At 40.7% G+C, this 24,849-nt stretch overlaps 1 protein-coding gene across 1 annotated transcript in view; it reads left to right on the forward strand.

The window, feature by feature from the left end:
* Positions 1-1,240: 1,240 nt before the first annotated feature.
* pik3r1 (phosphoinositide-3-kinase, regulatory subunit 1 (alpha)) overlaps positions 1,241-24,849 on the forward strand; it is a 77,494-nt gene continuing 53,885 nt past the window's right edge. Inside the window, exons 1-3 of the mRNA XM_084046280.1 lie at positions 1,241-1,463; positions 5,538-5,799; positions 6,915-7,293. Coding sequence (XP_083902406.1) covers positions 6,945-7,293 — 349 coding nt within the window. The 5' untranslated portion in view covers positions 1,241-1,463; positions 5,538-5,799; positions 6,915-6,944. The remainder of the gene's footprint in view (positions 1,464-5,537; positions 5,800-6,914; positions 7,294-24,849) is intronic.

Here is a 24,849-nt window from a genome sequence, read left to right on the forward strand (position 1 = left end):
CTGGGACCCCCAAGCTACAAAGTTACAGATCTGTAAGGGTCCATTAGGACCCCTGGTGGTCCCCAGACCCTATGTTGAGAAACCACATACTTTTTGGCGTTGGTATCCTCCATAATGAAGGCATGCCGTAATGACAATAGATATTGACAGTGAAACTTAAATTCAAAACTTGAAACATGCAAGTATACACTATATATCAAGGTTTAGTCCAGGGGTCCTCAAGAGAATTTCAGGCCAAGGACCCCTTAGCTGAGAGAGAGATGAAGCAGGGACCCCCACTGCATGTTGTTTAAAATTGTGTTGCAGATTCAACTTTTTCATAGATTTCATAGATAGCTTCATAGACTTGTTTGACAACACCATTATCAGAGTTGTGTAAAATGTATGCTTTTTTCTATTAATATGTTGGATTCATGTTAACGTGTATTTTCAGAGATTTAACCACTTAAACCCTCATTACTTAGTACACTTGACCTTTGGCTCTGTACTTGGTCTGCTCTTTTCCCCCTCTACATCAAACCTCTTCGCCGAAAATAGCCGATCTGCAAGCTTGGCATGTAGATCAAATGTTCCCCCCGGAATAGGGAAGCTGGGGTTCGAGTTGTTTATGATGTCTATCACTTTGTCACTCTCTGTCTGTCTGTCTCTCTGTCTCTCTGTCTGTCTGTCTGTCTGTCTGTCTGTCTGTCTGTCTGTCACTCTCTGTCACTCTGTCTGTCTGTCTTGTCTGTCTCTCTGTCACTCTGTCTGTCTGTCTGTCTGTCTCTGTCTGCCACTCTGTCTCTGTCTCTCTCTCTCTCTCTCTCTCTCTCTCTCTCTCTCTCTCTCTCTCTCACACGCACGCACGCGCAATGTCGTACGGGCAAAACATAAACATGACAGTTTAGTGCTTTATGTAACTTCAGCTCGGCAGGGACAGAGCAGACAGAGTGTAGAAGAGAGAGTCACGTCACGCTCTGGTCTCGCCGCAAAGTGGGCTGCTATAGTTCCAAACATTGGAACTCTATCTTATTGAGATTGGACAGGGGCACTTCCGCATTCCCGCGTCTCTGCTAGTGTCATTACTAGGCTCTGGGACAGAGCATGAGCAGGGGGATTGTGATTGGCTCGAAACCCGTTGGACGCAGATCGACCGACAGCCGCCACGAGCCAATCGGGCCGCGCTCCGCTCGCAGCGGCCCCGCCCCTCCTCCGCCCCCTTTTCCAAAACATTGGCCGTTCTGTCGTCGCTCGAGCAGAAACAGCTCGGTCCGTTACTTCAGTGCAACTAGTTCGGTTAAAAAACACCTAATTAAAACCAGTTAAAGCCGACTTTTACCGTCATTTACTGGTTTCATATTAGTTTCGGGTATTCAGAAGTTGTATTTGACTATTTTTGACTCCTTTTTTGCCGTTGAAACGAAGTTTTTTCTTCGGAGAAGAAAAAAAGGGGGAGTTTTTCTTTTTCAGAGGGTTCCATGCGTGTGAGTATGCAGCTCGTTTACACTGGTGTAAAGTAACTAAAGTACATTTACTCAAGTATATTTTTTATTGAGGTATTTTTTTTTACTTTACTGGAGTATTTCCAATTTTAAGTACTTTTACTTCCTGCTCCGCTACATCTCAGAGGCAAATATTGTACTTTTAAAAGCGCCGACCTACAAGCTCACAGGGCGTGTTGTCCGGGACGTGCTGTGAGCTTGTAGATCTGCTGTTTTCAAGGCAGCTGACGTGACTCCACTCTACCGCTGGGTGTCGCTGTTCCAGACTGAACCTCTAGCCACTCCCACTGTTAGCTGGAGCTAATTAATTGATTAATTATAATTGAAATATGATATACATTATTATTTATAGAATTTATATATAGTATATATTATTTATTATTATTTATATAATGTCAATATAATATATATTATTTATTATTATTTATATAATTTAAATATAATATATCATATCATTTAAACGAATTCATTATAATTATTAATTAATTAAGCAGGTTCACACAACCAGCTGGTGTTATTATTGCTTTACTTTTTATCAGTGGGTGGAAGAAGTACTCAGATGTTTTACTTGAGTAAAAGTAGCAATACCACTATATAAAAAAACACTCTGTTACAATTAAAAGGCCTGTGTTCGAAATGTTACTTGAGTACAAACGTATTGGTGTCAAAATATACTTAAAGTACCAAAAATAAAAGTTAAAATGTTTGAAAATAGTCTAGGTATAATGTATTTTTTATAATTTAATAATAATTTATATCTGCTAAGTAACTAGTAACCAAAGTTTTCAAATAATTGTAGTGGAGTAAAAGTACAATATTTGCCTCCGAGATGTAGTGGAGTAGAAGTAAAAGTATTGAAAATAGGAAATGCTCCACTAAAGTAAGGGTTAGGGTTAGGGTACAGTACTTGAGTAAATGTACTTAGTTACTTTACACCATATATTTTTATATTATATATATGATTTTACTTTATATCTATCAAGTACCAAAAGTAAAAGTACTCATTATGCAGAAGGTCCCATTTCACAGGTTTCAAATGTATAAAAATAAAATGTATACAAATCTTTTAAAAATAGCAGATGTACAAGCTTATAGCTCGGCAGTCGGCACCGAGTGCTGCGCTATGAGCTTGTAGATCTGCAATTTTTGGAGAATTGGTGACAATTTGTGCAAAATCTTTCAATTTATATATTTTTAAAGCGAACATTTGTAAAATATTTTGTTCCAGAAGCAAAGATTTGAGTTACAAATGTTCGCTTTAAAAAAATATATATTCAAGGATTTGCACACATTTTCATGATTTTTCAAAAATAGCAGATCTACAAGCTCAAAGCGCGAGCTTGAGCTTGTAGATCTGCTATTTTTGAATAGCCAAATTGAAAGGGTTAACTGACTATGCTGGGGACCCCCCCCCCCCCTAACCACTGATCTAAAGAAGCAAATAGGAAGTCTACATTTATGCAAGTGATGTTTGTGACATGTTTAACTTATGCAACACATCATGTGAGTTGAGCCGTACGTTATGGGCCAGTGTTTACTGTAACTCCATCATTATGGTTGTTTTGACCCATTTAGGACGGGGAAGAATCTGTGTCATGTTTTGATTTCTTTGGCTATTAAAAAATAGCAGATCTACAAGCTCATAGCTCATGAGCTTATAGATCTGTTTTTTTTTTTTTATTGTGAAAATATGTGCAAATCTTTGAATATATATATATATATATATATATATATATATATATATATATATATATATATATATATATATATACATTTTTATTTAACTCAAATCTTCGCTTCTGGGGGTCCCTGGAACACAATACTTTCAGATGGGGGTCCGCGGCCAAATACATATCATTTTGGGGGTCCTTGACATCAAAAAGTTTGAGAACCACTGATATATATATAGCAACATACGTTTTTTCAAAAAAGAAACTGTTTGGATTTAGAAGACATTTGTAGAATCCCCCAGAAGCAAAGATTTGAGTTACAAATTTTCACTATAAAAAATAGATAGCAGATCTACAAGCTCTTAGCGCGGCACTCGGCGCCGCGCTATGAGCTTGTAGATCTGCTATTTTTTTTGAATAGCCAAAGAAATCTAAAAAGACACACATGCGTTCCCGGTCTAAAAAGGGTCAAGTCCCTCGTTTGACTTTGTGATGCTGAGGATGTATGTCGTTTGGCTTAGTAAAGTTAATAGTCGTAATTCATGTATCAATTCCACTCATATTTGCAGTTACCTTACCTTAATAACTTACTATTCAAACGTTTTGGAGGAAAAAATCCAAAGATTTTGGCCTATAATTACATGTGAATAGCAGTGGTGGAAAGCAGTCAAGTGCCATACTTAGGTGCAATTTTGTGGTACTTCTTTTTTTTACTTGAGCATTTCCATTTTTTTCATACGTTAACCCATTAATACCTGAGGCGATTCTTTAAAAAAATCTAAATCCTAACAGTTTTTGGGAAAAAAAATGGAAAACAGTTTTTTTTCAAGATTTTTCAAAAATAGCAGATCTACAAGCTCATAGCGCGGCACTCGGTGCCGCGCTATTAGCTTGTAGATCTGCTATTTTTGAATAGCCAAATAAATCTAAAGTGACACAAATGCGTTCCAGGTCTTACTGAAATATTGTACTTTTTACTCCACTACAATTTGACAGCTTTAGTTACTATTTACTACAGTGACAGAGTATGTTAATACTGTGGCATTGCTACTTTTACTTAAAGGAGTAGTTCACCCCAAAAAATTGCCCCACACCCCACGAAGCCTTGAATTCATGGATTTGTTTTGTTTTTTTGTCGCATTCCTAAGACAATAATTTCACGTCCGGGTGTATTTCCGGTAGGAGACACAAAGAGTCTACTTAAGTGTCTCCTACCGGATACATTAGCATCTTTCCGCCGGTAAGGAAATTATTGTCTCAGGAATGCGACAAAAACAAACAAAAAATCCATGAATTCAAGACTTCATGGGGTGTGCAATTGATAGAAAATAAGTCATTTCTTTTGGGTGAACTACTCCTTTAAGTAAAGCAATTGAGTACTTCTTCCACCACTGCAGAATGAGGACGCCAGGGTGAAAGTGGTTTAAACATGTATGTGGGTTCGCTGAGGTAGAGTGACCGCCTGAGAAACGGAAGGTTCCGGGTTCCATCCAAAAATAGCAAAATAATTGCGATTATCTCTAATCTTTGCGATTTAGACAATTATGTAATTATTATGACAGGCCTAGTTGGTGCGTGTGTGTGTGTGTGTGTGTGTGTGTGTGTGTGTGTGTGTGTGTGTGTGTGTGTGTGTGTGTGTGTGTGTGTGTGTGTGTGTGTGTGTGTGTGTGTGTGTGTGTGTGTGTGTGTGTGTGTGTGTGTGTGTGTGTGTGTGTGAATGTAATGCACATTGCAAAGCGCTTTGGATAAAGGCCCTATACAAACGCATCATTTACCTTTATGTGTTTTTTTGCAGTGGTGTAAAGTAACTAAGTACATTTACTCAAGTACTGTACCTAAGTACACCTTTGAGGATTTTTTACTTTACTGGAGTATTTCCCATTTTCAGTACTTTTACTTCTACTCTCTCTCATCTCAGGGGCAAATATTGTACTTTTACTCCACTACAATTATTCGATAGCTTCAGTTACTTTGCAGATTTAGATTATTATCACAAAACATACATTAACCACTTCAGCCCTATGTACATTTCCGCCGTTTGAAAATAGCCGATCTACAAGCTCACAATGCGTCGCATTGTGAGCTTGTAGATCGGCTATTTTCAAAAGATGTTTATCCATTTTGAACTTGTGAAACGGGACATTCTGCACTTTTACTTTTGGTACTCTAACTTAAGTATATGTTGATGCCAATACCTTTGTACCTTTACTCAAGCACATTTTGATTACCGGACTCTTACTTGTAAACAGAGCATTTCTACACTGCAGTATTGATACTTTTACTTAAGTAAAAAAAGAGCACTTTTTTTCCACCACAGTTTTTTTTGACACTGGTATTAATGTAATGTGTAACAAACGGCATGCTTTCTACCTGTCACCTCTCGCAGGTCTCACACGGCTCCGGGCTGTGTACCGATGGACGTACGCCGCTCGAAGCGACAACAACAACACAACAGGACTGAGAAGATTCTGCAGACCGCGCACGAAAATGACATAAACCCTGGAAACACCAACACGAGCTAAAGACATTCGTTTTTCCCTCCAAAAACACCCCGGCTTGAAGTCTTACGATTCCGTCTGCAAAGCGGCGCAACTTCCAATGTGAACCTTCGGGACTCCTTAGTCCATATAGTTACAGGATACCGACACGTAAGTAACGGCAGTGGTGGGAAAAAGTCTGGTGTTAAAAATGGTGTAAAAAAAGTGTTGTTATCAAAATGTACTTAAAGGACGACTTCACCGATTTTCAACCTATCTTCATATAATTGGTCCTCACTAATACTCATGATAAAATGGTACCATTTTTTTCTACTTGGTCTGTGTCTCATAGGAGGACTGTGGACAGTCCAGAAACCCGTCTACCTTTTTTTTCCAACAAGATTTCACTTTTTTTATTTAGATTTTTATTAACACGAGAACAATAGCTTCTTTTATTGCATCGCAACTTTCCAGGAATAGAAAGCCTGCAGTTTCTATTAGCTTGGATTCCCCATTGATGATGTCACTGGTAGACGGGACTCTGAACTGTCCACAGCCCTCCTCTGAGACACAGACCGAGTAGAAAAAAATTGTACCATTTTATCATGAGTATTAGTGAGGACCTATTATATGAAGATAGGTTGAAAATCGGTGAAGTCTTCCTTTAAAGTAGCAAAAGTAAAAGCATTGAAATGTTTGAAAATAGCCGATCTACAAGCTCACAACGCGTCGCAAGCTTGTAGATCGGCCATTTTCAAATAGCCTAGGTATAAAATAAGGCTAAAGTGGTTAATCTATGTTTTATAATGTAATCATTTATATCTGCAAAGTAACTAGTAACTAACATTTTCAAATAACCGTAGTGGAGTAAAAGAACAATATTTGCCTCTGAGATGTAGTGGAGTAGAAGTAAAAGTGCTGAAAATTGGAAATACTCCAGTAAAGTAAATCAAAATTGTACTTAACTCATTCAGTGCCTGACTTATTTCTGTCAGTTTGGCTCTTGAGTGCCAGAGCCAAAAATACATTGTAAAAAAAAAGTGCTTAGGAAGCGAGATACAGCCTTTTTCAGTAAGATGTTAAACAAGAAGTGAATGGAGCAGAAAAAAAAACAAAACGTTGGCGACGTCATTGGCACCCTGGGCTTATAAAAACGTGACATCGGCGACGTCAATGGCACTGAATGAGTTAAGTACAGTACTTAAGTAAATGTTTAGAAAAGACATAGTTACTTTACACCTCTGAGTAACGCCCAGCCGGTCGAACGCCTTTTCTTCTCCCAAAAGGAAACGCCTCGACGCTTAAAAGCCGTCAAAATGAGCGCCGAAGGATACCAGTACAGGGCGCTGTACGACTACAAGAAGGAGCGCGAGGAGGACATCGACCTCCGCGTGGGCGACATCCTGACGGTGGGCAGAGGCGCCCTGGTGGCGCTGGGCTACGGCGGCGACTCGGGCCTGGAGGAGCGGCCCGAGGACATCGGGTGGCTGCCCGGCTTCAACGAGAGCACCCAGGAGAAGGGGGACTTCCCCGGGACGTACGTGGAGTACATAGGGAAGAAGTGGCTCAGTCCCCCGACGCCCAAGCCGAGGCCCCTCCGGCCCTTGCCCGTGGCGCCGGCGGGCGGCTCTTCCAGGGCCGAGGCAGACTCCGACTCCGAACAAGGTGAGTCGAATTGATTGAAAGTGATTCACTTTTGCTTTTTTTCTTTCAAATGGACGTCAATCGACATCTCCTAAGCTCAGTGGTTGTCAACGGGTTGGGTCTGGGGATAAGGGTCCAGTTCATGCATGGGCAATGCGGCCCCCACCTTCACTTAATGCGTCCCAGCAGGTTAATATGGGAATACTGATACATTATTGATTTCAGCTGGTACAATTCCAAACACGCAATCATGACCTGTTTTAATTACTTCAGTCTATATTAGTAGCTTAATGACTAGTATTAAAATGATGTTGTCTTTTTTATGTCCAATGTATTTAGTTCATAAAGCTAAATGCATTTGAAATTAAATAAAAAATTGTACTTTTCAGGATTCCAATTAAAAATAGCGCAAAAAAAATCAGGATTCCAATAAAAAAAAGCAAAAATAGCAGATCAAAACGCGTCGCAGTGCGACGCGTTTTGAGCTTGTCGATCTGCTATTTTTTCTACTTTTGTGTGACATAGAGTGGCGAAGTACGGCATTAATTTACGGAAAAAAGTGAAAACATGTAGATAAGAGGATTCTGCCTGACAGTATATGCAATGTGGCCCTATGGAGTGAGTGTGGAAATATAGTGGCCCTCTCCATCATCAAAGTTGCCCATCCCTGGTCCAGTTGGTCCCTTATAAGGGGATAAGGGTCCAGTTGGACCCTTATCGGGTCTATAACTCGCTCTCGGGTCTATAACGCTGCAAATGGAACCAAATTTAGTCCTAGGGGTTTGTGATTCGGAGAGTAAACCAAATGGACCCATTTGGTTCCATTTGTACTCTCTCAGAGGTATCACTGATGACTTCACTGTGTTAGTTTGGGGTCCCAGTGATTGGAAAAATGGCATCTAATGGGGGTCCGTGGCCTTATTCATATCAACCCGGGGGTCTTTGAAATGGAAAAAGGTTGAGATTCACAGGTCTAACTGGTTCACCTTCCAGGTAAAGATTTGATACCCTGGAAAAATCATTGTCAGCTGCTTTTTTAACACGGCATACAACATAATTATCATATACTAATTATTAAGTGTGTGTGAAACCCCAACCTGGTTAAAGGAGTAGTTCACCCAAAAAAAATACTTATTTTCTATCAATTACACACCTCAAGAAGCCTTGAATTCATGGAATTTGTTTTTGTTTTTATCTTATTCCTAAACCAATAATTTGATAACCGGCGGTCTCTCCGGTACGAGACACAAAGAGCCTCCTTTGTGTCTCCTACCGGATGCAGAAGCATCTTTATTATTAGATGGGGTGTGTAATTGGTAGAAAATGAGTCATTTTTTGGGTGAACTACTGACGTATTTGCCTCTCGATTCAGGACACGTGTCAACCACATGAACAGCGCTCCCCAGAAGTTTGCCTATTATGACTCATAACGAGGCGAATATTCTGTGAAAATAGCAGGCTAGTATTTGGTGAAGACATATTCGTTTCAATGTTGAAAAAAATGTCATACTTTTTCAAATCTGTTCCAAAAAATAGAGGAAATAGCAAATCTAGATCGGCTATTTCCACAATTTAAAAAAATATACTGACAGTATAAAATAAGTACGTTTCTTTATGTATTCAAGTTATTTGTCATATCTGCTCTGCGCAATGTGAAATGTAATTCTTATTCATAATGTTCTGGTGTCGTTAATCGCGATTGATTTAAGAACAATAAAGCTTTGTTTGTGTAGCACCTTTCAAAACAAGGTGGCAAAGTGCTTCGCAGAGAATCAAAACACAATCACACAACGAGAAATAGAGCTGAAACGTGACACAGCAAATGCAGTTGGACATAATAGGTTAAAAACGTTCGGGGAATAGAGGCAGCTTCATAAAAGTGAGGTGTTTTTTTGTGTGACACAACCCCTCTTCCTCTTAAAACCTTGAGGTTCAGCTATAGCCTGTCACCCATATGCACATTATGCTTCTTACTGTTCACGTTCTCACAGAGGCAGGATGTATGGTTTCTAACCACTTCCACACTCACTCGTCTTTACTCAACTTTAGTTTCAAACTGCCCAGAGCTTTCGACACATAGTTAGCCTATAGCAAACCGACTCACACCAAGTGACTCGTGCTAAAGTACGGACCGTTTTAACTACTACATTAACCCCTGCACTTCGTTCAGTGGTTCTCAATGTGGCGGTCCGTGAAGGGCTTCCAGGGGGTCCCCATGAATGAGTTAATTTAGTAAGTGATTTAGTTGAAACCACTTAATTCTACTTTATACTTTGGCTATTCAAAAGCAGACCATCTGCAAGCTCATTGTGAGCTTGAATATCGGCTATTTTTTTGAATTTCTTCTTAGGCATTTAAGGCAAATCTTTTCTTCTGGGGGTCCCCGCATGGCACAACATATTTTCAGATTGGCGGCCCGCGGCCAAATAGATCTTAATTTGGGGGTCCTTGACATAAAAAAAAGTTTGAGAACCACTATACAGCCTTATACATGGCCCCCTCCTTTTCCCCCCTCTACACCAAATATCCTCACCGAAAATAGCTGATTTACAAGCTTGTGGTGAGCTTGTAGATTTAAAATGTTTTTGCCAATGCTTGGCCCCAGGATAGGGATGCTATGCTTCAGTTGGTTAAAAAGGACACATAGGTTCATATTAGAAAGCTGACGGTTGGCCACAAAGAAAGGGGAAATGGGGCCAAGTTCTCCACGCTGCAATAAATGACGCACACGGCCTTACAGCTACTCTGACGACACTTTAAAAGTTGTGATGTGCTTTAGGAAGCCTACGAATACTTAATACAAAAGTCGCGTCATTCAATACCTTGTGTTAGGTAGTTGTTGCGTCCAACAGCAGTTAATCATATTAAGCTATACTTTGGTATACCGTCTCCCTTTTAATCTGTTGTGCGTGCGTGCATTTCTTTCCTATTATATGAAGCATTATTCATTCAGACTTTGCACTTGGGCCGGGCGTGAAAATAGCGTGTCCATATTTGCAGATGTTTGAAGTTTTCTGTAGATGAATCAACCTCATTTCTTTGATGATCATCGTGACTAAGTGCGCTTAACCCATTAAGACCTGAGGCCCGATTCTACGCATGCCTTCTAAATCAGCAGTTCTCACACTTTCAAGATTCTTCAAAAATGTTCAACAATAGCTGTGAGCTTGTACATCTGCTTTTTTTTTAATAGCCAACGCGAAAATCTAGAATGACAGAGATGCTTTCCCGGTTTTAATGGGTAAAGGACAAGTGTAACCGATGTATATTGTATTCTTTCCATTATTCAAATGTATTTTCCTCTCTATTTCTCATTGTCGTATACTTGACTAAACTAGTCATTGGGCTCTTGGTGAGGGCGTGTTGTGTCAGTTGAGTATTACTCTTTCTTTCCCCAATAGATGTTATTGTTCTGCAAATCGCTGTCGTTGCAAAATCTTCCCGGACCCGCTTGCCGCATGCATACTTCTCAGATTCCAATGAGCCCATAAAGCATAAAGGTCCATTCACACCAACCACGACAACGATGACAATAACTATACATACTAGACCATACCCGGTCGACGCATCCGTGGGGGGATATGCGCACATGATCTGGCAACCCGGGAGGCAGTTCGTCCCATAGCTGGGCAGCCCCGTAACCATGGCGACAGTGTTTGACACAAAAACGCTAATAAGAAGCTGAGATTTGGTGAAATTGAAAAACGGGCTTCACAGTTAAGTTCAGATGGTAATGGTCAATGGCTGTGTGCAAAATCCGAGCAATTGCTCCAGCCACTGAGGAGAACCGGGTAGCTTCACCTACTCACCACTATGCCCTTCACTCACCACTACGCCCTTCACTACGCCCTTACTAGAATTATAGTATGATGTCTAACTCATACATGGGCAACTGGCGGCCCGGGGCCCACATGTGGCCCCCACCTTCACTTAATAAGGCCCCCACGTTAATATTGTAATATTATATTCAGATTATATACAGATTTCAGCTGTTCCAATTCCAAACATGCAAACATGACCCGCTTTAATTACTTCAGTCTATATTAGTAGCTTAATGACTAGTATTAATATTCGTCTTTTTTATGTATTGTATTTAAGTTCATAAAGTTAACATAAGTATAACGAAATGCATTTGAAATCAAATAAAAATGTTTCTTTTCAGGATTCCAATTCAAAAATAGCAAAAAATTATAATCAGGATTCCAATGAAAACATAGCAAAAATAGAAAATAGCAATTTTTGCTACTTTTGTGTGACAAAGAATGGCGAAGTGCGGCATTAATTTATGAAAAAAGTTCAAATACGGAGGTAAAAGGTGTGTGCCCGACAGCATACGCAATGTGGCCCTCTGGAGTGAGTGTGGAAATATAGTTGCCCTCTCCATCATCAAAGACAACTATAACTATGATTTTATGAATGATGGAATCATTGACGGTCATTCAAAATCTACCTGGCAATCGGTCACTCCCTCTCGGAAAGTTGTGTTATTAAAGGAGAATTTCGCCCTAGGCGTTTCCTTGCCTTTATTTGAGGTTGTTATCTCATCATAAGTGTGGTCCGGGACCCCCCGGTTCATAACGAGCGGTATTATGCCCCCCCCCCCCCCCCCGCAGTTCAGAACGGGAGTTTTTAGTTCTTCGCTAAATCCGGTTATTTCTGTCGCTCGAAAATAGTTTTTTCTTGTAGATATCTGTAGTGTGTGGTCCGTCTGATGTCGGTGCAATTCTATGCTGTTGTTAAGCTGTGACGTATGCGCCCCGTCAGAACAACTTCCGGGTCCAAGTGTGGCAAACATTGTGCGTCGTTGCGAGGCGTTATGAGCTCGTAGATAAGCTATTTTCACAATATGTATGTGTGGAGCTGAGTCAAACTAAATGTAATGCCTCAACTCCTACATTTCAAGTGTTGTCAGGGTGGGTGGTGGGGGGTCCCCAGTTCAGTGTGCCAGTGCAACCTGGAACTAACTAATTAGCCGTACTTGTGGGTGTTGTGTACCGAAAATAGCAGCTGCAACCTGCTTTGAGCTTGTAGATCGGCTATTTCTGGTGCTCAACATTTATGCGACACGTATAAATCAGCCATTATGTTACTAGCATGCACACCTAGTAGTTAGGTACTGCTAAACAAGAATTCCACTCAGAATGACTTTAGATTCTGTATTCAGGTGACCATTTAAATAGATAATAATCGGATTTCATGAAAGATTTTTCATTACGAAGACCACTCGCTCGCAAACTTTCACTTTCTGAATTGTATTTAGCGTCGCTTGTTTTTATTATACATTTTTTACATACATATCAATGTTGGGGTCCTTGACTTTGACTTTGACTTTGTCTGAGAAACCCCATGTTCTGGATGTCCACGAACGTAACGTACATCATTATTTATTTCCATTATTTACTTCGAAATCAGAATTGAGCCCGCACGCCATATAGTTAGTTTTCCCATGGTTCCGTGCATGTCCTTAACCCATTGAGAACTGGAACTGTGTCATTTTTAGATTTGAGCTAAAAAGCATTATTTTACACTTTGGGCTATTCAAAAATAGCAGATCTACAAGCTCATAGCGCGGCACCGAGTGCCGCGCTACGAGCTTGTAGATCTGCTATTTTTGAAAAAACGTGAAAATGTGTGCAAATCTTTGAATATAAATAATTTTAAAGCGAACATTTTTAACTCAAATCTTTGCTTCTGGGGGACTCTGGAACAAAATATTTTGATGGGGGTCCGAGGCCAAATACGTATCATTTTGGGGGTCCTTGACATGAAAAAGTTTGAGCACCACTGATATAGAAACATAGGTTTTTCAGAATACTGTTGAGATTTAGGAGACATGTAGAATCCGCTTCAGGTCTCAATGGGTTAAATCTCTTATCTCACATTAAATCACGGCTCCGGTTGCCAGGTTTCCAGTTCGCTTTGCCCTTTTGTGGTGTGCGATTGTGAAATTCTTTTGCATGGGACGCGCTGTTTGTGTGACTGAAGGGGGGTGGGTGTTGTGTGTGTGTAGAGGGGGGGGGTGCTGAAAGGCTGTTGGGAGCTTGAGTGGCAGCAGTGCTGAGATCCGATCCAGTGTGAATATGGCACCAGGAGAAGAAAAGTCCCATGTGTCTCCCAGGCTGTGAGAGAGAGAGAGAGAGAGAGAGAGAGAGAGAGGCGAGGGGCCCGGGGCTGTGAGCCCCTTTGCTTGCTAAAGGCCCTATGTGGGCCCCTGTGCTTGCTAAAGGCCCTGTGTGGGCCCCTGTGCTTGCTAAAGGCATTGTGTTGGCCCCTGTGCTTTGCTAAAGACCCGGTGTGGCTAGGCCTGTCACAATAACAATCGTCCAATCGCAATTACTTTAGCATAATCGCCGTAATCGCCATAATAGTATCCATGTTGGGAATTTCCAGAAATAGTGGAAAACAGCCAAGCTCACAACGCGTTGCGATGAGACGCGACGACGGAACGTTTTAAGGTTACAACTGCCATTGCGGATAATGGTTGCAGGGAGCTGCATGTTGCAAGTAGTTGCATGTTGCAAGGAGTAGGGAAAACTGTTGCGCCCTTCTTTGTCCTTTGGGTGAGTTTGACTGCAGGTGCGGTGGTCTCAAAAACATATAAAGGTAAACTGGCAGAAGGAGACTCGCTCACTGCATTAAAGTTAAGGAAAGACTCCTTAGACAGACTTGAAAAAGGTATTTTTTCTTTGTTTTATAATGCTCATTTTGTGCTCAGGTGCTCTAAGTGAAATTAAAAAGCAAACGTTTCTGTTGCAAGGAGTTGCATGTTGCAAGGAATTGCATGTTGCAAGTAGGTGCAAGTAGTTGCATGTTGCAAGGAGTTGCAAGTAGTTGCACGTTGCAAGAAGTTGCATGTTGCAATTAGTTGCATGTTGCAAGGAGTTGCAAGTAGTTGCATGTTGCAAGGAGTTGCATGTTGCAAGTAGTTGCATGTTGCAAGGAGTTGCATGTTGCAAGGAGTTGCATGTTGCAAGTAGTTGCATGTTGCAAGGAGTTGCATGTTGCAAGTAGTTGCATGTTGCAAGGAGTTGCATGTTGCAAGTAGTTGCATGTTGCAAGTAGTTGCATGTTGCAAGGAGTTGCATGTTGCAAGGAGTTGCATGTTGCAAGGAGTTGCATGTTGCAAGGAGTTGCATGTTGCAAGTAGTTGCATGTTGGAAGTAGTTGCATGTTGCAAGGAGTTGCAAGTAGTTGCATGTTGCAAGTAGTTGCAAGTAATAGCATGTTGCAAGGAGTTGCATGTTGCAAGGAGTTGCAAGGAGTTGCATGTTGCAAGGAGTTGCATGGCAAATCGTATGGAGTGGGCTTTACTGTCCACCCTTTGCAGGCATTCAGGGGCTGAACGCTCTGGGATGAAGACTGCCTGTTCTTCTTGCTTCCACAGAGTTTGTGATTTATTGCCGACCACGGAGGGATCTGGATCCCTTCCTCCCACTCTTGAGCGCTCTTCTCCCTCTCCTCCCCTTCTTCCGCTTTTTTTTTTCTTTTTGTAAAAAAAATGTTTTGATACTGTTCATTCCCTTGGCAGGGGGAAAGAGTCAGAGTTAGAGGTTTTGGAAAGGGGCCTCTTCTTTGCACTGAGCCACAGGAGGTTTAGGCAGCGTTGCCATGTCTGCTTATTATAAGCGATTTCTTTGGGGCTTGTTTTTTTTCTGTAAAGTTGCTTGTAAATATTGGTAGTTGCGCAGCGTGTTGCGTTTTTATTTTTGTGTAAGACCAGTGGTTCTCAAACATTTTCATGTCAAGGTCGGACCCCCAAATCAATACGTATTTGTCCCCGGACCCCTATCTGAATCATTTTGGTGCCAGGGGGCCCCGCACCAGATTTGTGTCAGAAATATTCCACATTTTAAAGTTTTTTTCTCCCGAAAATACCCGATCTACAAGCTCACAACGCGTCGCATCGCAACCCATCGTGAGCTTGTAGATCTGCTATTTTCGAATAGCCGATGTAATGTAGGCTTAAAGTGCACATGCGGCCTATAGTCACTTCTTTTGGGCTTGTTTTCATAGGCCCCGGTCGCTTATTCATCTCGCAGGATCTGGCAACACTGGGTTTAGGCCGCCACACCAGAGCAGCAGATGGAGAGAGAGAGAGGGGGAGAGGGGGAGAGAGGGAAAGAGAGGGAGAGAGAGAAAGTATCCCACACTCCCAGGCAGCTCTAAGCCTTTTTCAAACAGCAGTGTAGCTTGCTCCTTGCCTGGGCCTCTTTGCTGTCCCTGTCAAGTATTACATGTGCTCGTTTGGTGAACTTGGAAGCCTGAACGTTTGAGCTTCCAGCAGTGGTGGAAAGTAACTAAGTACGTTTACTTAAGTACTGTACTTGAGTACAATTTTGAGCTATTTGTACTTTACTTGAGTATTTACAATTTCCGATGCTTTTACTTCTACTCCACTACATCTCAGAGGCAAATGTTGTACTTTTACTCTACTACGATTATTTGAAAACTTGAGTTACTATAGTTACTTTTCAGATATAAATGATGATATTATGAAACATTAACCACTTCAGCACTATTTTATCCTTAGGCTATTTGACAATAGCAGATCTACAAGCTCACAACGCGTCGCGTTGTGAGCTTGTAGATCTGCTATTTTCAAACATCCTAGTACTTTCACTTTTGGTACTTTAAGTATATTTTGATGCCAATACCTTTGTACATTTACTCAAGGAACATTTTGAACACAGGCCTTTTACTTGGAACAGAGTATTTCTGCATTGTAGTATTGCTACTCTTACTTGAGTAAAATATCCGAGTACTTTTTTCACCACTAGGTTCCAGTAGTGCTAAGTCTCGCGTGGCGGTCAGGACAACTATTCCACAATGTCCGAACGCTATATATATAGAGTCTGGAACGGGAACCTCCCGAAAGCTGAGAAAGGATCAAGCCGTCATCCGTTCGTCATCTCCGTTTACGGAAATGTATTTTAAAATATCTTTTGCATTTTATTTTGATTATTTTGATTTATATTGGAAGTGGGGATGAGGCGTCACATCGGCTTTTTACCCTCGGATCATTCTCAGGGCTTAAGTTCCGTGTAGGGGTGTGCCGATTGGGCTCACGACATCGATACGATATCAATACGATACGATATATAGCACTTTTTTTAATGAAAATATATGGGGGGGGGCACTTATGAAAATATATGGGGGGGCACTTATGAAAATATATGGGGGGGGGACTTATGAAAATATATGGGGGGGAAAAAAAGCAAATGCAAACAAATACTTCTGTTTTTGCATTATTATTATTGGAGAAAAAAAAGAAGAAACGTATCGTTTTTTCAAAACAATATTTTTTCCCCCCAAAACGATACATATCGTCACAAAAACGTATCGCTTGTGTGGGTTAATCGAATAATCGGGGTGCAAGTTTAAAAAATATATATATATATCAACAAATTGACAGAAAATTCTAATATATTTTTCATAACCGACTAAATTAATTATTCTGAATAACCACTTTACGCTGTGTTATACCTTGTTGTGTCGTACAGCAATTGTGAAAGTAGACGATCTACAATCTCACAATGTAGTCATTTATGAAGTCATGTGGCCCAGTCTGAGCCCTTTTCAAACAGCAGTGTCACTGCTCCTTGATCTTTTCTCCGTGTCAAGTATTACAAGTTTCAAGTTCAGCTCCTTGGCTGAACTTGAAAACCTAGTTTGAGCTTCTATTCACTTTGTGTGTGAAACAGAAATAGTTTTCGCTCCGCACCCCAAACCTTTCTGCAGATAATAGACAATATTTATTTTTCGCCGAATGTTGGCCCCCCGAATATGGACGCTAGGGTTCATGTGGTCATAAGTGAAGGTGCTTGCTTAGCAGAGCTGACTAGCCGAAAGACAGACATGTACGCAAGCAGACAGACTTGCGCAGGGGTCTTCAACGTTTTTCAGGCCAAGGACCCCTTAGTTGAGAGAGATAGATGAAGCAGGGACCCCCACTACATATTGGATTCATGTTAAATGTGTGTTTTCAGACATTTAACAACTTAAACCCTCAATACTTTGTAAACTTGACCTTTTGGGTTCGGTATCGGTACTTGGTCTGCTCTCTCTTCCCTCTATAGGGGTGGACAACTTTAATGATAGAGCGGGCCACTATATGTCCACACTCACTCCAGAGGACCACATTTCATACACGGTTGGGCAGACACCTCTTATCTCCGTATTTTGACTTTTTTCGTAATTAATGCCGTACTCCATTACACAAAAGTAGCAAAAATAGCCGATCTACAAGCTCAAAACGCGTCGCAGTGCGATGTGTCTAAAGTTTGTAGATCTGCTATTTTGGCTTTTTTTTTGGGGGATTATCTTTTGCTATTTTTTTATTGGAATCCTGAAAAGTAACATTTTTATTTAATTTCAAATGCATTTAGTTATACTTATGTTAGCTTTATGAAAATACAAATACATTGGACATAAAAAAAAGACAATACAATTCTAATAAGCTACTATAGACTGAAGTAATTAAAGCGGGTCATGTTTGCATGTTTGGAATTGTAACAGCTGAAATCAATAATATATCAGTATTCCGATATTAACGTGCGGGCCGCTTTAAGTGAAGGTGGGGGCCGCATGTGGCCCCCAGGCCGCCAGTTGCCCATGTATGCTCTAAATGTGCTATTTTCGGCAAAGAGGTATGGTGTAGAGTCTACACCATACCTCTTTGCCGAAAATAGCACATTTTAATGAATGCTTATTGGTTGGAAATGTTCCTTTGTCTGCTCTGTGTTAAAGACAGCCGTTACTCCTGGTCGGTGTTTACTGCATAGTCTATATTTTCTCTTCACCTGCCAACAGCTATTCTCAGAGAGAATTCTTCCAAGTGGTGCAGAGCAGCGTTGCCAGGTCTGCTTATTTTAAGCAACTTTGGGCTTGATTTTCTCTAAAGGCGCTTGTAAATATTGCTAGTTGCGGGTTATGTTTTTTGGGGGCTTTGTTTCTAAACTATAGTTGCTTATATGGGCTTGCTGTCCGATGTTGTTTAAAGCAGTTAATCGCAAACATTTTCATTTCATGGAACCTCCACATGTATTTGTAAGTATTTGGCCTCAAGTAGTAAAACTGATTTTGATGCTCTATTAACTAATTTTGCTGGCTACCAAGTCGCTTCTTTTGAGCTTCTTTTCTTAGACCTGTCTGCTTGTTTCTCTCTGCATGGCAACACTGCTGGTGCGGGGAGAGAGAGATACAAGTGTGTGCATAAACAGGTTGACTGCTTCACATGTCCCTGCAAGACTTCTTCTGCAACATGCCCAGTCATGTTGAGAGACATATTTTTGATGCCATGCACCTCTGGCTTTTCCCGAGGCTTGAAGAAGAATGCTTGTTGTTTGGCAGATTCTCTCCGTGCGTTCCAGGGTAACATTCTGTCATATCCTTGTTAAAAAATGTAGCCCCCCCCCCCCTCCCCACGCATGATAATATGTAAATCTTAAGATAAGAAATTCATGGATTTAGCTACTATCTCAGAGGCAAATATTGTACTTTTACTCCACTACAATTATTTGACAACTTTAGTTACTAGTTGCTTTGCAGATATAAATCATTGCATTATGAAACATACATGAACCACTTTAGCCCTATTTTATCCTTAGGCTATTTGTAGATCTGCTATTTTCAAACATCCTAGTACTTTTACTTTTGGTACTTTTAAGTATATTTTGATGCCAATACCTTTGTACTTTTACTCAAGTAACATTTTGAACACAGGCCTTTTACTCGTAACAAGAGTATTTCTGCATTGTAGTATTGCTACTTTTACTTAAGTCAAATATCCGAGTACTTTTTCTCACCACTAGGTCATATTTTGATTTGATTGGCATCAAAAAGTATATTTTGATGCCCAATACTTTTGTACTTTTACTTGTACTATTATTTATGTGTGTAAAGGGGGGCCAGGGACCCAGCAGGCAGCACTGACTCGGTAAACTTTTATGAAGTTATGTTTTGCAGCAACGCTATAATAGCAGGGAGAGGGTTGAAGGAGCTGGGAGCAGGTTATACGAGACACACTGACTCTGTGTGTGTGTGTGCGTGCGCATGTGTGTGTGTGTGTGTGTGCAACTGCGTGGAGAAGGAGAGGAGAGTGCAGCTCTGCATAGCTGGAGATTGAGATAATGTAAGCTCTCCTTTTCCTGGGCCTCTTCTTAGCTCTGAGAAGAACATCTGCTGGCTTTTAGGAAGCTGCATTGTTGCCTCCTGCTCCTCAAAGAATGCACTCTTTTCACTTTTAATCAGAACATGTAGCGGCAAGTGGAGGGTCCTCTGACTCGACTCCTGTTTCCACAAAAAAATGTCCTCTCGTCTTTCTTTGCCTCTGGACCCCCAAGAGGTCAACACTTTTAATCCCTTTACCCGAGCGGATCAGATTTGGATTTGGCAGTGGTGGAAGAAGTGCTCGCATTTTGTACTTGAGTAAGAGTAGCAATACCACAATGTAGACATACTCAGTTACAAGTAAAAGTACCAGGATTCGAAATTTGACTTGAGCAAAAGTTCAAAAGTATTGGCATCAACATATACTTAGGTGCTAAAAGTAAAAGTACTCGTTACGCAGAAGGTCCCATTTCACAAGTTTCCAAATGTATAAATTCCTTTGAAAATAGCAGATCTACAACTAGTAACTAAAGTTTTAAAATAATTGTAGTGGAGTAAAAAGTACAATATTTGCCTCTGAGATGTAATGCAGTAGAAGTAAAAGTGAATTGAATTCCAGTTAAGTAAAAAATATCTCCACATTGTACTTAAGTACATTACTTGAGTACATACAGAGTTACTCTCCACCACTGGTATTTGGGGTAGTAAAAAAGAAAAGAAAATAGCATTGGGATCACGTTGATATGTAAGAAATCTATGTTGGGATTAGTCAGTTAATATCTTCAACACCCACAATCCAGATCTGATCCACTGGGATAAGGATTAGCAGTGAACTGCAGAATGAAGGCCTTATAATGCCAAACGATCGCAACTAGCGTAGCCTCTCCTGGGCATTTCACAATAGGCGAACATTGGGTGAAAATTTCGGTGCGTTGTGAGCTCTTACATCGTCCAAAGAGATTTGGTGTAGAGGGAAAAAAAGGAGGGGGCCAACATGGGGACCCGAAATGTCTAGGGAAGCTGTCAGAACCTTCCCTAAAACATCCGGGAACAACGCTCCACACGTCCCAGACTCTTCTCCCCTCTGGGCTCCCAAACTGTGGAACGAAAACTCCCCGTTGCAGTTTAGAACTGCAGACTCACTCACTATCTTCCACCGTAATCTGATAGCTCACCGCTTCAGACTCCACCTTAGGCCGTAGCACTTGACCTATAGCCTTGACCATGCAGTCTTATGCAAAGGTCATTTAGATCAGTGGTTCTCAAACTTTTTCATGTCAAGGACCCCCAAATTGACACTTATTAGCCCGCGGACCCCCATTTGAAAAGATAAGCCAGGGACCCCCATAAGAGAAGATTTTTACGGCTCTAACAGTGATACTCAATCATTGTAATTTAAGGACCCCCCAGTTTGACATGCATTAGGCTACGAACCCCCATTTAATGGCATTTCTATCTCTGGGACCCCATTTCATATTGTAAGACCAATGTTAATTTAACTCTGAGAGTGTACAAATGGAACCCGTTAGGGTTCCATTTGGTTCCATTTGTACACTCTCAGAGTTACAGACCCATAAGGGTCCATTTGGTTCCTATAAATCATTTACAGTAGCTGGGGACCCCCTGGTATCCCCTCAAGTACCCCTGGGGGTCCCCGGACCCCACTTTGAGAACCAATGATTTAGATAGCATGTAATGTAGACAGACGCCAGGTTCATTTCTAGACCTGGCATCCCATAGTGCAGGGGAGGGCAACTATGATGATAGAGAGGGCCACTATATTTCCACACTCACTCCAGAGGGCCACATTGCATAATACTGTCGGGCAGACACCTCTTATCTCCGTAGTTTAACTTTATTTCCTTAAATTAATGCTGTACTTTGCCATTCTATTCACACAAAAGTAGCAAAAATAGCAGATCTACAAGCTCAAAACGTGTCGCAGTGCGACGTGTTTTGAGCTTGTAGATCTGCTATTTTTGCTACTTTTTTTTTGGAATCCTGAATTTTCTTTTGCTATTTTTGAATTGGAATCCCGAAAAGTAACATTTTTATTGAATTTCAAATGCATTTATTAGTTATACTTATGTTAACTTTATGAACTTAAATACAAATACATTGGACATAAAAAAGACAATAGAATTGTAATACTAGTCATTAAGCTACTCATATAGACTGAAGTCATTAAAGCGGGTCATGTTTGCATGTTTGGAACTGTAACAGCTGAAATCAATAATAAATCAGTATTCTGATATCAACCTGCGGGCCGCATTAACACATGGGGTGCCAGCATTTTTTCATAACAACTTACGTTGGGTGCCAGCATTCTCCCCATTGACTGCGCTTTACTGTTTAAAACTCTAGACTTCAAGACGAGCAAATCCATGTAAAAAAAGCATCCATTCATTATATAGAGGTTTCGTACAATCGGGGGAAAAACATTAAAAACATTCGGAAATCCGTTCCATAGTTGCAGCCAGTTGAAAATAGTCAAAAATAGTCAAAAATACATTGTAAAAAAAAAAAGTACACAGGAGCCGAGATACAGGCTTTTGAAGTCATAAGTTAACCAGGAAGTGGATTAAAGTCTAAATCTTCGAAAAATGATATCTCCTGTTGCTATGGAGGAAAAAATAAAACAGTATATATACGGTTTTGGCACTCAACAGTTGTAATTGAAAAGAAGTATATATATGGTTTTGGCACCCAATGTGTTAAGTGAAGGTGGGGGCCGCATGTGGCCCCCGAGCTGCCAGTTGCCCATGCACGCCATAGTGTGTATGGTTTCAATGTACAGATATCATACTGTTCAAACTGATGATAGGTTCTTGGCTTACCTATGATCCTAGATGACTATTTCGATGCATTTGATGCAATCGCCTCGTGTTTACCTTGCTTACTGCACGTTGCTCTGGATTATGAGCGTCTGCTAAATGCCTATAAATTGTATAGAGTTTTAAGTGGCTGAGCAATTCAAACCTATGTACTTTGTTGCTCGTCAGATAGCGAATAAAGCCGATCTATAAGCTACATCATGCTGTGAGCTTTCACATGTGCTAGTTTTGCTGAACGTTGGCCTATCATGCCCAGAAGGCCTTGATAATGCATTGATATGCACTAATGTGGTATTTCCCTACGGATGTACAGGCAGCTGTGGTCACGCGCACATGCACGCAATCACACACACGCACGCGCACGCACGCACGCACGCACACACACACACACACGCACGCACACACGAACACGAACACACACACTGGAGGCTGCTACGTATATTTGTGAGGACACACGTAGTGGTGGAAAAAGTACTCACATTTTTTACTTCAGTAAAAGTATCAATACTGCAATATAGAAATACTCCGTTGCAAGTGGAAGTCCGGAATTAAACATGTATACTTGAGTAAAAGTACAAAAGTATTGTCATTGAAATGTACTTAAAGTACCAAAAGTAAAAGTACTCATTGTGCATTAAGGTCCCATTTCAAGTTCTCAAATGTAACACGATCTTTTGAAAATAGCCGATCTACAAGCTCACAATGCGTCGCATAGCGACGCATTGTGAGCTTGTAGATCGGCTATTTTCAAATGGCCGACATGTAAACAATGATGAAGTGGTTAATGTATGTTTTGCAATAATGATCAAAATCTACAAAGTAACTAATAACTAAAGTTTTCAAATAATTGTAGTGGAGTAAAAGTACAATATTTGCCTCTGAGATGTAGAGGAGTAGAAGTAAAAGTATTGGAAATTGGAAATACTCAAAATTGTACTTAAGTACAGTATTGTACTCAAGTAATTGTACCTAGTTACTTTTAACCACTGACACGCACGCACGCACGCACGCACGCACACACACACACACACACACACACACACAGAGTGCATGGTGGCCTGCTTCGTAGTCATTGTGGTGAGTCAGTATTGTAGTAAGTGCTGATTGCGGTGACTAGGGGGGGGCACAAAGCAGAACAGGACAATAAATGGATGCATGGTGAATGGAAACCCCCCCCGCCCGGGTTATTATGGGCCCGTCACCACCGTGACATTTTAGTTGACGATCAATTGAACCGTTTTAATTATGTTTTTGGCACCGACCATTTTGGAACAAACTTACAATTCAGTTTGCCTTTAAGCTTTGTAAACAAACACACTCCACCAGGCATAGGGATGTGCTTTAAAGGGATAGTTCACCCAAACAAAACGTTTTTTTTTTCCTATTGATTAGTCACCCCATGGAGACTTGAATTCATGGATATTGTTTAGTTTTTGTCGCATTCCTGAGACAATAATTTGATGACCAGCTGACCGGTAGGCAGCGGCTCCGGTAGGAGAGACAAAGGAGACTCCTTTGTGTCTCCTACCGGAACCGCTGCCGGTCGTCAAATTATTGGCTTAGGAATGCAATAAAAACTAAAACAATATCAATGAATTCATGTCTCCATGGGGTGGATAGAAAAAAAGTCATTTTGAGGGTGAACTATCCCTTTAAGAGGCCGATTCTACAAATGCCTTCTAAATCGGTGGTTCTCAAACTTCTTTGTCCCAAGGACCCCCAAAATGAGATATATTTAGCCACAAAAAAAAGTCTGAAATGACAGATGCTTTCCCGTTTTTCAATGGGTTAATACCACAGATTACGCTTTTTTCCTTTGGTTAGCTAAGTTGGTAGCTTGTTTTTGTAAGGCCTAGAAATGTTATTATATTGATTTGAACCATTAAAATAAGCTAATGAACCTCGATGCTACTCACAAATGTAATGGGGAAAAAAGAAAACAAACTTAAAGCAGGACTATGTAACCTTTTTAACAACTATATAGCATATTATGTCCCACAAAATTATCAAGTTACATGTTTAAGCAATAACAGCCTGCTGACATGCTTGCAGAGACTCCTGGGTAATGAAGTCAAAGACGTTGCCTGCCGTGTTATTTGTGACCAAAGTGACCACTGATACCCCCAAACTACATACTGTAGTGCTGCTTTAAAGCTCTATTCATTATGTAGGCCTATGTATTGTTTTTGTGAATAAATAAATGTTAATTTGTCTGTATATTAATATAACATATACAATTGGGGTGGTTGTATTTGGTCTCCCTGCTCTTCTTTTGATACTTTTAGATCATGTGTCTAGGTTGGACACAACCTTTGACACAATCCTGTTTCTGATTTGACCAAAATTTTGACCTGAATTTAAAATTTCTCCCCTGAGCAAGCAAGCAGGCTCTACTACCTCAATGGTAAAAAAAAAAAATCAGCACTTGTGCAGGAGACGCGGGTTCAAATCCGGGTTAGAGCAGGAAAGTTACAACGGCTTTAATTCGGGGGGGCAACAATGAAATCTATCCACATCGCAATTAGATTTCTCTTTTTTAAGCAGCCGCCAAACTATGTTGGCCCTTTCACAGTTCCAGTAAAGTGTCTGGGTTTTATGGGTCTGTGTGCGTGAGAGCGAACACGTGGCTCCCATT

This window comes from Gymnoscopelus microlampas (assembly GCF_963454915.1).
Source record: "Gymnoscopelus microlampas genome assembly, chromosome: 21".
Classification (NCBI taxonomy): Eukaryota; Metazoa; Chordata; class Actinopteri; order Myctophiformes; family Myctophidae; genus Gymnoscopelus; species Gymnoscopelus microlampas.